Raw genomic sequence first — 13,951 nt, 5'->3', positions numbered from 1 at the left:
CCCGACCCGTCCCATATCTTAAAATATGAACCTTTACCGATCAGAAAGGACCTATCCTTCATTGAGCAGCTAATTTTGATACTCGATAGAAGGGTACAAGTGTTGCGTAACAAGGAGATTCCTTTAGTCCGTGTATTATGGCAGTACCATTCAAGAGAAGAGTCGACTTGGGAACGAGAAGACGAAATCAGAGAAAAATACCCCTATCTTTTTCAGTAATCAAGTACGCAAATTTAGAGGACTAAATTTCTTTAAGGAGGAATAACAATCCTAAAATTTCAAAAAAAAAAAAAAAAAGGGAGAAAATATGCTTTTAAATAGGTAATGTTCTGTTTGAATATGATAGTCCTTGAGGACCATCACTATTTTCAAAAGATTTTCCTTTGCCTTTACTTTTTTTCTTTTGCCTCCTGCTACTTGCAACTGGCTACGTCCTTTAGCGGACGTGGTTTTCGTACGATAAAAGTCTGCTTTTAACGCGACACCTCAGGTATGAGGTAGAGCGTAATAAAACAATATAATAATACGTTATAAGAATTTAAATAGGGGATGTGAGCACTCCCACCCTAAAACAAAACTTTGAGATCTCTCTCTGGTCGAAACACAGTGAACTTCTCTCTCGAACCGAATTCTTTTATCGGAAGCTCCCTCTCAAATAATTGTGGGTAAGTGACATCGTCTTCCTGAAAAATAGTCTGTTTTTAATAAATAGTGATATTTCCGTCCAGGATCTTTATTTTATAAGTTTTATGTGTAAGTGACCCCATTGTCTCGAAAAATAATCCATTCTTTTTAAAAATGAAATGAAATAATTATTTCTGCTTATTATCATGAATTTTAGGCGCGATAAATTTTATGCGCACGTGACCCCATTATCTTGAAAAATAATCTTTTTAATAAAAATTGTGATATTTTATCTATGTTAGAAATTTTGAATGCTGTAAATTAGAAAAATAAATTTATTTATTTTTCTTGTCTATTGGTAGAAATAAATGTGATATTTCTGCTTTTAGTAAAATTGTGATATTTCTTTCTACTGTTTTGAATATTTAGACACTGTAAAATTCATGTGCAAATGACTGCCTTATTATTTAAAAATTGACATTTTTGCAATTGATTATAGTATTGTTGTGAAATGTTTATTTGTGAATTGATATTCCATAAATTGTAATAATTCCGTATTCTTGAATTTTTATAAGAGTTTTTCTATACATATTAAATTGGCAATTATGCTAGAATGCCTTTACAAACTGCTACCTTTCTAAATTTGAGCCCAAAATATTTGATTGGTTATTTTTGAAATATTATAAAGAGTGACTGTTATTAATGGTTTAAGTGAAATTCATATTAATGGTTTCAGTGATATGTTGAGTACATGATATTGCTGCTTTCGAATGTTTAAAGAGATTTACAAATAATTTAAGTATGCAAGTGGACTCATCCGGTTCGCCGGTGAGGTATAAGTGGACCTATCTGGGACGCCGGAAAGGATTAAGTGGACTCATCCGGTACGCCGGTGAGGTATAAGTGGACCTGCAGGGATTAAGTGGACCTATCTGGGACGCCGATAGGGATTAAGTGGACCCATCAGGACGCTGATGGGGTATATAGGTGACCTTCTTGGGACGCCAGTTGGGTATTTTGTGAAATCCTTTGAATTTTGTACTGCCGTTAAAAGTGTTATAAGCATTTCAATTACTCGGATTATACTTAAATTATGCATTTATTGAAAGTGAAACTGTTGATGCATTTCTGTTAATAGATCTCATTTTGGAAAATATTGATATCTTTCAATCATGATTATTTTTAGGATTATGATGATCACTTACTGAGTAGCCAAACTCATCAAACTATAGTAAACATTTTTTTCAGGATAACTACGGATTCATTTTGAGTGCTAGTCAAGATCAACCTTGCAAGATACTGTTGTTGTGCTAGCTTTCTTTATTTACTATGTAAGAGCTCGCCACTGTAAATTTGTCCTATCAATAGATGTATATATGTTTTGTCCGTCACATGATTGTAAATTCTCGGGGTGTGACAATGATTGTATTAACTAAGGCACAAAAATCCAAACAACAACTATTTTCCCATCAAGCAATTGGCTTGAACCATAAATACTTTCTATGGTTAAAAAGTTAAATCGAAAAATTTTCAGAAAAACTTCTGACTTTTCGAGTTTAGATATAGACCTTTTGCTCAGTTGTGCATGCTTTAATAAATTCAAAAGTCACATGTCCTACTTTTAACTCGTATATTCCGATCTTTATTTTTCTTTCCCGGAAGTTGCTTCCTGGAAGTTTGACACCAGGAAATTGCTTCCGAAAGTTTGTACTTACTTATTACTATTCATCTTAATTGTTTGATTAAAAAAGTAAGGTAAATAAAGAACTTCCCCTTACTGTTCATGTTCTCAAACCTCGTGTGTAAAGAAAACTTCCGACCAAAAAGTCGGAACTTGAAAAGGGAAGTTTATATCAAAATCAGAATTTGCAGTTGCAGAAAGTTCCACCATTACTGCACCTTAGTCCTCAGCAAAAACCCTAAAAAGAACCCTCAAAGCCAAAGCAAAAAGAAACCAGAGGAAGGGGAATAAAACCTATTTCTCCTTTTCCAAAACCATAGACTATGGCCTGACAATTCAGCCTGCAAAAACCCAGTTTAATTGAAAATTTTGTTAGTTTAATTCAGTGGAGGCCATGGCCATTGTTGACGTTAAATCTCCTCCCAATGGGTTCTTCTGCTTCGTCTGCTAAAGTATAGAGTCTTTGTAAAATGCCCTTTTGGCAAACAAGAACCACTTCATCTCAGAATGGTCAACATGCACAAAACCACAATCATAGCCATGGCCAAAACCAGGGTAATACACAGGTAGTGAGTGGCTCAAACCCGCCAGCTCACACGGTTTCTTCAGTCGCGAGATCCTTTCTTCCTACAAAGCGAAGGCTAAGGTTTGACCTGCCAGCAAACTCTACTTCCCATGTAAGTGTAATTTTCCTATAAAATTTTAGGTTCTCTCTCTCTAAAATAAAATTTATTTTGGGTTGATATGTGTTGGTCTTAAGTCTTCTTCTTTTAAATTAATATGTTGTTTTGGTTTTGGGTCCTTCTTTGTTTTCCCAAACGTGAATTGGGCTGATAAACGTTCCAATGTATATGTGTTCTTTGAATTTTATGCTTGCCCTTAAGATAATTTGTTTTAAGATTATGCTCTCGCTTTCTCTGAAATTCCTTCAACAGGAAGCATGATAGCTAATGTAATAGTTCTCTTGATTTTGGGGTTGTTTATGCCTTCTTCTAGTGGAAAGTGGAATTCACTGGAATGTAAAGAAATTGTCCACAATCACATGGTCGTCTGAATTTTTCCCTGTTCTCTCTCTCTCTCTCTCTCTCTCTCTCTCTCCCCCCACCACTCTGTTATCTATCTAAGCTGGTTTCAAGTTATCAGACCTTGACCCCATATTGTGTTAAGCATGATTTTTCTGTTTTTCGTTTGTTTTGTGTGGATAAAAATTTTTTATTTGAGAAACCATGGAGGCAACCCATTTTTCTCTTTTGGATCCAGATCCAGATGTACAATGTAAATTTAAAAGTATAATTATCAAAGTTAAAATAATTATATATATATATATATATATATATATATATATATATATATATATATATATATATATATATATATATATATATATATATATATTATTTTTAAAACCTGATCAGATCCAGATCAGATCCATCTGTACTCGGATCCACCCAAATTTAATATATAAAATAATTTTTTTGGATCTGATTCAGTCCGGATCCAGATTCCGATTCCATGTATACTTTTCATAACTGGATCAAGATCCAGATCTAGAAGTTCTGGATCTGATTGGGTCCGAATCTAAATTCCGATCTTGTATATATCATATTCGCATCCCATGTTTGCTTTTTGGATCTGAATCCAGATCCACGTGATCCAACCCATTCACAGCTCTACGCTTGTGGATTTACATTTAATATGGGATTTCTTATGCGAATAATTTTGGATATAACCATATCCAACGTACCTCAGGTTGCCTCATTTCACATCTAATGACTAATAATATACCTTTTATATACAGAATGATTAAACAAGTGTCCCAAACACCATCACATGAGTGTTTGCTTCAAGGGTAGCCATATCTTTTTTGTTGGGGACCCTGGATTTGCTTAAGCTCATCCACCATGGGCCCGATCCATGTTACGAAAAAACACATTGAAATGACAGAGTTGAAAGAGGATCCACTCAAAAGGCCAAATTGCAAAACATCTAAACATCCTATGCCAACTAATCAAAGACCCACGTCTTGTGCCTTTCCACTCTTTGCAACCGCACATTTTTTGTCTCTAAATGTTATCTATAGTAGGCTTACATCTACTGTCACTGGAGCACACTAATAAAAAACAGGAAATGTCTTACTTCTGAAATAAGGTAAATCGTCTGATGTTATACATTCCCCTAAAAAAAAATAGTTATTTATACTTGTTCTATGTTAAAAAAATACTAGGTAATCTTCATAAACTACATTGTAAAATATTACATTATAGAAATTTATACTCATAAAATTTTAAAATATTAACTTTTGACATCACATTAATCTCTCTGATAAATATAAAATTAATGCGATAGGTGTGGTTTGCATAAGGTTGCAATCTTAAACAATCAAATTAAGACGCACCTCTAAATTTTATCATAATATGTAATATTGGTGTAAAAGTTTTTGAGGGTGGTTTAAAAATCTATTTTCATCTCTAATCATAAAATTTTATACCCTAAAATTGGTTTAAATCAACTAGATATATGAATATATGAAATTTTTGAAAATGGACTGCCCAGAAATTACCTTGTAAGATGCACTATTTATGTGACTTGAAATCTTTTTTTTTTTTTCATAGTTATACATCTAGATGTTGAGATGATTAATAAGAGGGTTTTTCAATATTAAAACATCTTTTTCCAATGGATTTTTGAGGTGCACCTTAATTCTAAATTTTAAAGTCGTAACCTTATACAAATGTTTTTTAATAAAATATATTAAATATAACAAAGAAAATAACAACATTAGCAACACATTTTTTTTTTCAATTCTAATTAACTGATATCAAAATAAATCAATAATTATGCTCTTGTATATTAATTATAAGAATTAAAAATAATACAACTAATGATAATTAATACATTTAAAATTAGTAGCACAACAATTTATAAAATTCAAAATTTTTTTTTTTTTTTTGGGTAAATCAGTGGGGAAGACCATTCCCTACCCATTTTTTCAAGTAGATTGAGTTAACTTTTTTTTAAGGTCTTAGTGGGGTGGTGTTAGTTGTGGGAATGGAAACCACAAAGTGGTGACTAGAGTATGGGGTGCTACTGCCACAACTCCAGCTCCTGTCCCAATCAAATTTATATTTAGAATAATTAGTTATTATAATAATGGCTATTATTAAACTTTCATGTATTATTATAATTATGATTATGGACTATATAGCTCAATAATTTATTTTTCTAATTTTTAAAATAGTAATATAGTTTAATAATATATAACAATCCTTAAATCCATAGTTTTACTTTCTTGAATTAGAGTTTATTTTTAAATACTAATACATACTAACATTGGATATATTGATCATTATATCATAATAAATGAATTATTATTCATAAAGTTTAAATCATAATATTTATTAATTTAATAAAATAAAAAACACCTTTCCCATTAATATTTATGCTAATATAATAATAATTTGAATGATAATTTTTAAATAATTATTAGTAATTCATTAATAATTTGTTATATCATTCTATTTAAAGATAATCAAGAATGAGTCACACCTGCATTTCTTAAGAGAGGCAAGTTCTCAGGCAGAGGTAAAGGTTCCTTGAGGAAGACTGATCTACAACGAAATGTCCTCACATCTGGTACATAAATAGTAACTATCATGAAATACTAAAAATTACCTCTTCCCAAAGCCTCGTAGACATATTGTGGTAGCTAAAATAAGGTTGTTAATGGGCTGGCCGGCCTAAGCCGGAGCCGGATCCTGGTCCGCGCACAAAGTGGAATTTTGGGCCTCACCAAGTCAGACTCGAATCCATCATAACGACACCCGAGAGAAGACCAAGGTTCGTGCCGGTCTGCATATAAATATGGTAAAAGAAAATTTAATATTCCTAATGCATGCTAAAAACAATCCGGGCCGGATTAGCACTAGCCGGGATCCGAAAAACAATTCGGGTTCATTGGGCTGCGTGCACTGGCCTTAACAAGCAACCTGAACCCAACCAGAAACCCTACAAAAATCCAGGCCGAGGCCCTTTAACAGGCCTATCTTAAAAGAGGAATGAGGAACATGGAATAACCCAAGATTTAGCATTGTTAAGACGTTAGATCATATTGGCCTTGTGAGAAGATCCATATTTTAAACAAATTGCAAAGCTTTTATCTCGATATGAAAAGATTTATACAACCATTCATCCAGAACCAAAATTTGATGTAGTGCATAAAGAAATTGTTTAGGAACAAAATTGTGAGTTTTATGTACAAAGACAAGAGATGGTTTAGTTGCCCCTTCAAATTGAATCTTTGGGGTTGTATTTGATTTAACAGCGACGTCTCAAGAGCTATGGAGAATCATTGGCGCAGAGAATGGTTGAAGGACTAGAGAAGGATGAGAGGCTCTGCAACATGCCATGGAGACCAATGCCTTTTCCACCTCCATTGATGCATTCTTGTTCAACAGGTGGACTATGTACTCCATCACAAATGACTCGCAAGGCAAAGTCAGAGGATGGCGCCCTGTGAGTCCAAACTCTTCTTCAGCCATCAAAAGCAACTCTCGAAAGATGTGGCGATTAAGAAACGCTAGAGGAATCATGAATCGGCTTCCATCTACTGTATAAATCACAAAATGACCCTCAGCAGCAACTGAATCCATTTGGTCACTAGTATTTCTTTTGAGGGATATCCTTCTCCTCTGACTGATGGCTTTCTTCTGCCATTTGCGTGCCATCTCCAAGAGCCTCTTTGAATTAATCATGACTGAATACAAAGTTTAGAAGAACTTAATATTCTTCTTTGGGCCAGTAGAGGAACTTATGCTTGTATCAGGAAAGAAGACAAGATAGAAGAGTTTGTAGTGCAAGAAAGAGCTTGTGGTAGTGAGAATGGGAAGTGATGTGCTTGGTCTTATATTGAAGAATGGAGAGAGAGAGAGAGAGAGAGAGGATGCCATTGTTGTTGGGTTACAAGGAGCGCAGCAGCACATGAAGTGGTGTATTGAGTCATGTTTTGGAGTTAGTTAGGGCATCACTTCTCCACTTGCCTTCATAGACAACACTCAATTGGCCCACAAGGATTAAAGGCTTGCTTGAGCTCTTCACAAATAGTTTCAACTAAAGGAAGTGGTTTGGTTTTGAGATAAAGTTTCAAAAAACAATGCCTCATGAGATGTTGCCTAACGACTTGCCATATGGACAGTTTTTAATGAAGGTCCTCACCAATATCTCGGCTTTATCCAGCATGGTCTCATAGGCTTTTGTTGAATATTAAGCACTTTAAAACCTATGGCCGTAATTTGTCAATAAAATCATCATTATTCAAGCCTCATCCCAATGATTTGGGGTCGAATTTGCCGATGAAATATGAAAGCACATTTCATGTGCCAATGCACTCCTTGCAACCCAACATGTGTAATCAGATTTGTTTTTATTGTATCTCTCATAATTCCCCCTTCTCTTTCTCTAGCCATGTTCTGGCGCCACAGTGCATTCCCCAATATGCAATATGAATTTATTGCCTCCATATCACTCCATCATCACCACCTCCTCATATTCAAAGTTTACCCTCCAGTTCAGTTCACAATCACCTGTGGTTTTCTCTCCTTTCTCAAACATGATCAAGGAGATCACTCACAAATGGCATAAGCAAGTCATGAGACAAAGACAAAGGATGGGAATCCCCCATAAAGCAACTACTTGTGAGAAAGTTGGACTGGTAGCCGATGAGGGTCAATTTGCCATTTATACAATAGATGGAAGCCGTTTCAGGATTCTTTTAGATTATCCTTATAGCCCCATCTTTAAAAAGTTACTATTGATGGCTGAAGCAGAGTTTGGTTTCACAGGATACGATCCTCTAAGAGTGCCCTGTGAGGCCTTTGTAATTGAGCACATAGACTCCCTATTTAGAAAGAACGCATCAAAAGAGTGGAGAAAGCATTAGTTCCCATGGTCTCTTGTAGAAGCTCTCTCGCTTTGCTAGCACTTCATCAAACCGCCCTTGAAAATATGATTCAACATGGATTTTGAGTTCGCCAGTAGTCTTGCATTCAGAATTTTATTTGGAGGCAGAACAAAGCTATTGCTTTGTATAGAAAGACGGATGCCGCAACACCAAAACAATCCGCTTCTCAATTAGTGTAATACTATCATACTAGCCCAAGACTCACAACCAAATAGAAAGAAGAAGAATTACCAAGATAAAGTGGAAGAAAAACATTCATTAAAGAAAAACATGGGGTGCACAAAGGCATTACAATCTTGACATCCAAGATTAAACTTAATACATGTGACACAGGGGTACAAAAGGTATTACAATCTCGACACCCAAAATTAGCCTTAACCTCGTGAGCCAATTTTCCCACCACATACCTCTCTTTAAATAGAGGTTCTTACAACCCTATTTACTATAATAACTCCCTACTCACAATAATAATTTCTAACTTACATCAATAACTACTAACCACCTACTAGTTTATAACTTCCTGCTACACAAACTTACAAGTGCAACCTCACTACATCACTCATGATAAAACAAAATAAAGACTTAACACAATTTCTAGAAAATACACTAACAATTTTAACATGCTTGTCCTTTTTTATCAAATGCAACAAATTTATATACCAAATGTTATCATTCCTTTAGCTTCTTCATCAACAATTTGTCTTACTTTTTTTGCTAAAATCAAATTGGAAAATGGATCCTCTGAAGTTCAGCCTATTTTCTTCGGTTAAGCAATGAACGCCAAAGGACATCATACAACATTCAAATCCAGTTAACCGAAAATAAAAGCTACTTCTAAGAAAAGATATCATCATCGTCATCACAACTTTTTTCCAACTATTTGGGGTCGGCTCAAGAAAAGATCAATTCTTTAATAATGCGAAGAAAAGACAATATTCCCTTTGCATTGTCAAGAATATGGGATCAATATACCACATCATCATCGATATTTTTCTAACTTGAGAGGCGATGAAGTTTTAAAAAAATATCTCCCATCATAATTCAAATTTTTTATAAATCAATTTTTTTTATATATTTTCAGCTTGTTTGCATTTCTTATGTTCGATTATAGTTTGCTTCACTTTTAAAGTATGTATGTTATTTTGTTTCACATTTTCTTAAATTTTAAATATTTGGGGTGTTTTGGGTCCTGTACGTTACTCTGCTCGAGCCAGGGCCAAGTCCGAGGCTGGAACCATATGACATTGAAAAGCCATACCCGCAGGGTTGGCTTACATACCATGGGCCTAATGCATGTTAGGAATAAATGCAGAAAAAAAATAGAGGTGAATGAAAATCTACTCAAAGACCAAAATGTAAGACCTCTAACAACCTATGCCAGCTAATCAAAGACCCAACTTCATTTGCCTTTCCACTCTTTGCAACCGTGCTTCTCTAATGTCATCTACTCTCATGGAAGCACACTAATAAAAAAATCAATAATTTATGCTTGCTTTCAATTAAAAATACTAGATAATTTTCATAAACTACTTAGCAAAGTATTATATTATGATGCTAGCAAGTGTGATAACGGTTACGGGCAAGCTTTCTATGCTTTCTCTACAACATAAAACTTATATACTTCCCCTTATCCAACCGTTCATTCTGAATGGAGGGCTAAGATTGCTCCAATCACAATGTCAGATCTCTATACTATTTTATGTTTAATTTTTTTTTCTATAAACTCTTTGACTCCAAATTTGGGACTTCTAATCCTCTATTATACTCGCACTAGCGAAAAATGTATATATAAAAAAATTTTAATAAAATAAAATGACCAAAACACCCCTAAAAGATTCATGGGGTATTTTGGTCATTATATTTTATCGAAAAATTATTTTCTATATTTTTTATATTTTTTATAGGTGCTCCCCTTTATTCTCTTTCCTATTTTTTAATGATGTGACATGTGGCTATATGGTTAGAAGATATTGACTTGATATATCTTTGAAAGATTTTGTGGAAAGATTGAGTAGAATTGTGTTATTTTATGGTGTACGCAATATTTTGATTAAATTTAATTTATTTAATTTCAATTGATGGAAAAATGGTTTAGAAAATGGGGATAATAGTTCATAGACCTTCCATAATATTGATGGCCCATTTATGGAATAGATAGCTCAAATCTTTCACCCCACAAATCACTCAAGATCAATAGTTCATATTCAATCTCACAAGAAGAGGCAAGCCAAATAAAACCCTAAAAAACTCTAAGCTTGTTCAAAACCTATAAAAAAGGATTGTCTCTGCCCAAAAATCTCTACACTTTATCTCTTGTACCTAATTCCATATTTCTCTCTCATATCCCACAAAAGGGCATGCCCCACTTAGAATTTCTCTGTCTCTTTCATAAGAAAAAGTTCTCTCTCTCATGAAAGCCAAAAGTGACACGCCCCACTCTCTCATTTTTTATCTATCTCTCCCATATTGTGAAAGAACCTAAGGGTGCAAAGAAGAAAAACAAAAATGTATATTCCCGGCTACGATCACATTAGTCTATCTTTCATTGGCATCAGAGCTATTGATACTTGATGATATTAGTTGTCTTTTCTCTTCATTGAGTCAATATCAAGCTTGATAATGAGATATAAGAAAACTAATAACCTTTGTGGTCAAGTAAGACACCCCGATTAAAGAATTATTGGAATATTTAAACACCGAAAAGGCACTATGCATATGGGTATTCTAGGCTATTTTGGATCAATGATATGAAGAAGATAATTATGTATTTTTTTATTGTATACTTCAGTGATATTATGTGTATTTGAGATTAATATTTACCAGCAAAATTTCTGTGGGAAATCCTAATGGAATTGAGACTTATGAAATCATCAATGAAGGGTGACAGTTCTGACCCTGCAAAATCCAAGAACTGTCTATTGAGTTCCGTGATTTTTCCCACCAATCATATGATTTTATTTCTTGCTGAAATTGTATTGTGACTCACAAAATTAAGTGTACTTTCAAGAAAAAAATGTTTCATCAAGAAATTCCTTATGATTGGAAAGATATGTTTAATTTATTAAAGGGTACGCAAGTATTGTTTTCTGCAACGAAAATTATTTCAATAACTTGCAAGTCATAATTTTATTTCTAATCTTAACAGAATTTTTTATAGTCCACACTACATTTTTAACTTCCATTTTGAGTCTAGTTTCTAATAAAATTTATTTGAGAGAGAAATATATATGGGAATAAATGAATAAAAATTTTGAATTGAAGAGAGGTTATCTTGAATTTTCTGCAATTTGCTATATCCTTCATTGGGACATGAATATCTATATTTATCAAGCCTACTTAACAAAGTAATATAAGGCTTGTGGAAATCTATGTGTTACTATTATGTGTCTACTTTCAAACAAAATTGGTTTGAAAGGAAAACTCCAAAAGAGTAGAGAGAAAAAATAATTTTATTAGATAATATTTATCTTAAAATTCTGTAGTATGAGTTATTTTGTGACGTGAATGTCACTTATTTATTTCTCTAAAGAAAAGTATTATTTAAGATTCACAATATGATGTTATGATTTGGTTTTGAGTCTAGTATTCATCATAAAAGATTTTAGGAAGAAATTCTTTGAGGATTGAGAGAAACAATTTTTTATTGAGAAGTGCTCAACCTGATTTTCTGCTGAGAAAATTACATTGTGACGTAAATGTCACTAAAATAAAGACTCACTAAATGGTATGATTTAGGGATAGAACTGAGTACTATTTTATATTTTTTAGTCTATTTCAATACTCAGAAGGATTAAGAGATAAAATCTTTATAAGTTGAGAGATATCATATCTTTATCACGGAATGCTCATGTTCTATTCTGTAGTAAATTAAAAGATGTGGTATATTAAGGCACATCTTTGGATTCTTAATTATGGACACCTTTTTAGAGCTCATTTAAAAGGTTTTATAGTGTGTCATAAGTATGGTTTATTATAATATAACTTCAAAGATAGATAATACAGAGTTTGCGATATAAGACACTCTATATGAAGAATGATCGGCATGGGAATAGTAAAAAGAAGCAGAAACACAATACCTATAAGAACAACTTGGTTTCTTCAAGATGAAGGGATACATATATAGAATTGGTGGTAGGAAAAAAACATTAAAGATCAGTGGGTGAATTAAATTTGTGATATTTAAAATGATGGGATGAACAACAGAATTTTTTGGCGGTGTGAGACAGAGAGAGTCCAAGTGCCAAAGAGATGGACACTTCGTGACATGTGAAACCAGTTGCGTGCTCTTCCAATATCACAAAAGCTTGTCAAATGAGTAAAAACAATAAATAAAAAAAGCCTAGGTACCACACTATATGGTTTTGAAGTATGAAATATATCCCATATTACATGGCAGGGTCATATAGGGAAAAATGATTCAATAACCTTTTTATTTTATGTTTAATATGCTTTAGCTATATTTTGGCTAATTGTTTTATGAATATGTATGGAGTGTATGGACATTAAGTAATAGGTGCTAACAAATTTGAAATAGCTAATTTTTAAATACCTTGGGTTTTAATGCCTCTTTGTGCTAGAGTATGAACTACTTAAGGTAATAATACACATGAAGATGTGATTTGATTAAGGGCTTTGAGCCCTAATAATGAAACACGAGAGATGGGTGTGGCTCATTCAAATATGTAAGCACGAAGGGAGACCATCCTCCCAATAATGTCTATAATACGATGTGTTGCATGTTATGATAATCCCTTGATAAAGTATCCATATTTTCCAAAAAGGAAATATTTTTTTCAAGGCTTTAATAGACATTCTTTAGTCATGCTTTATTTTGGATAAAATTATAGGATGATATTTATGATTTGTTTTTATGGCCATGAACTTGACTTGGTAGGAGATTAAAAAAAGAATGCGGTAAAATGATTTATGAAGGCTAAAAATATATTTTAAAATTAAAATTGGATGATTTAAGAAAAACCAAAGTCTATGAATATGGTTTTGAGAAAACCATATTGTCTTGCAAGGTCCATTAAGTCTTTATGAAAATCATTTTAAACTGTCATACTATTATATATATACCAATTCAATATTTTTATTAAAGAGAAAAACATTGTGTCTTGACGGTATTTATAAAAATGGGGGAAAAACTATCATGCACTGGTTTTTAAATACCCATGTGCCTTGACCTATGTTTCTAGTTATTTAAAATCCTTGATTACCTAATACCTTGAACCATAGGAAATGTTGTAGGAAGGTCATCTTGCTAGGCTTCCTTGACAAATGTTGTGTTGATTAGATAACTTGGTTTATATGAGTTTACTACCAAGACAACTAGTATGGTTGAACCTTTATGGTTTAAGAAGGTTTTACATATTGTAAAACCAATGGGCATTGAATTACATATTGCGTGAGACTTGCTATGCGACTTCATGATATAGGCATATGAATATTGAGATTGTATTTGTTGTATGTGTAATAATTGAGTGGGAGCTCCTGCAGTCCCACGTTTCTTTTAGCTATTTGGATATTCAGATATACCGGTGCAAGTTATCTCACGGATCCAGATGATGCAAAGTCTACTTCGAGATTTGTGTTCATGCTTGAAAGGGGTACAAATTCTTGAAAATAAAAAAAAACAGGATGCGGTGAAATTGTCCACTATGGAAGCAGAGTACGTGGCGTGCTGTTTG

General features: G+C 33.3%; 1 protein-coding gene across 1 annotated transcript; it reads right to left on the bottom strand.

Annotated features, from left to right (window-relative positions):
• Positions 1-6,633: 6,633 nt before the first annotated feature.
• LOC148783094 (auxin-responsive protein SAUR68-like) lies at positions 6,634-7,056 on the bottom strand. Its single transcript, XM_088858310.1, has one exon. It carries the CDS (start codon positions 7,054-7,056, stop codon positions 6,634-6,636), a length of 423 nt encoding a protein of 140 aa, XP_088714436.1.
• Positions 7,057-13,951: the final 6,895 nt, after the last annotated feature.

The sequence above is a fragment of the Amborella trichopoda genome, chromosome 2, assembly GCF_054954075.1.
Source record: "Amborella trichopoda isolate Santa Cruz 75 chromosome 2, AtrichopodaSantaCruz75HAP2 v2.0, whole genome shotgun sequence".
In the NCBI taxonomy this organism is placed as follows: Eukaryota; Viridiplantae; Streptophyta; class Magnoliopsida; order Amborellales; family Amborellaceae; genus Amborella; species Amborella trichopoda.
The sequence above is the reverse complement of the archived record's forward strand: the minus strand, read 5'-3'. Positions and strand labels throughout refer to the sequence as shown.

Excerpts from the sequence above, each read along its gene's own strand:
- LOC148783094 (XM_088858310.1), bottom strand. The coding sequence starts at position 7,056 with ATGATTAATTCAAAGAGGCTCTTGGAGATGGCACGCAAATGGCAGAAG.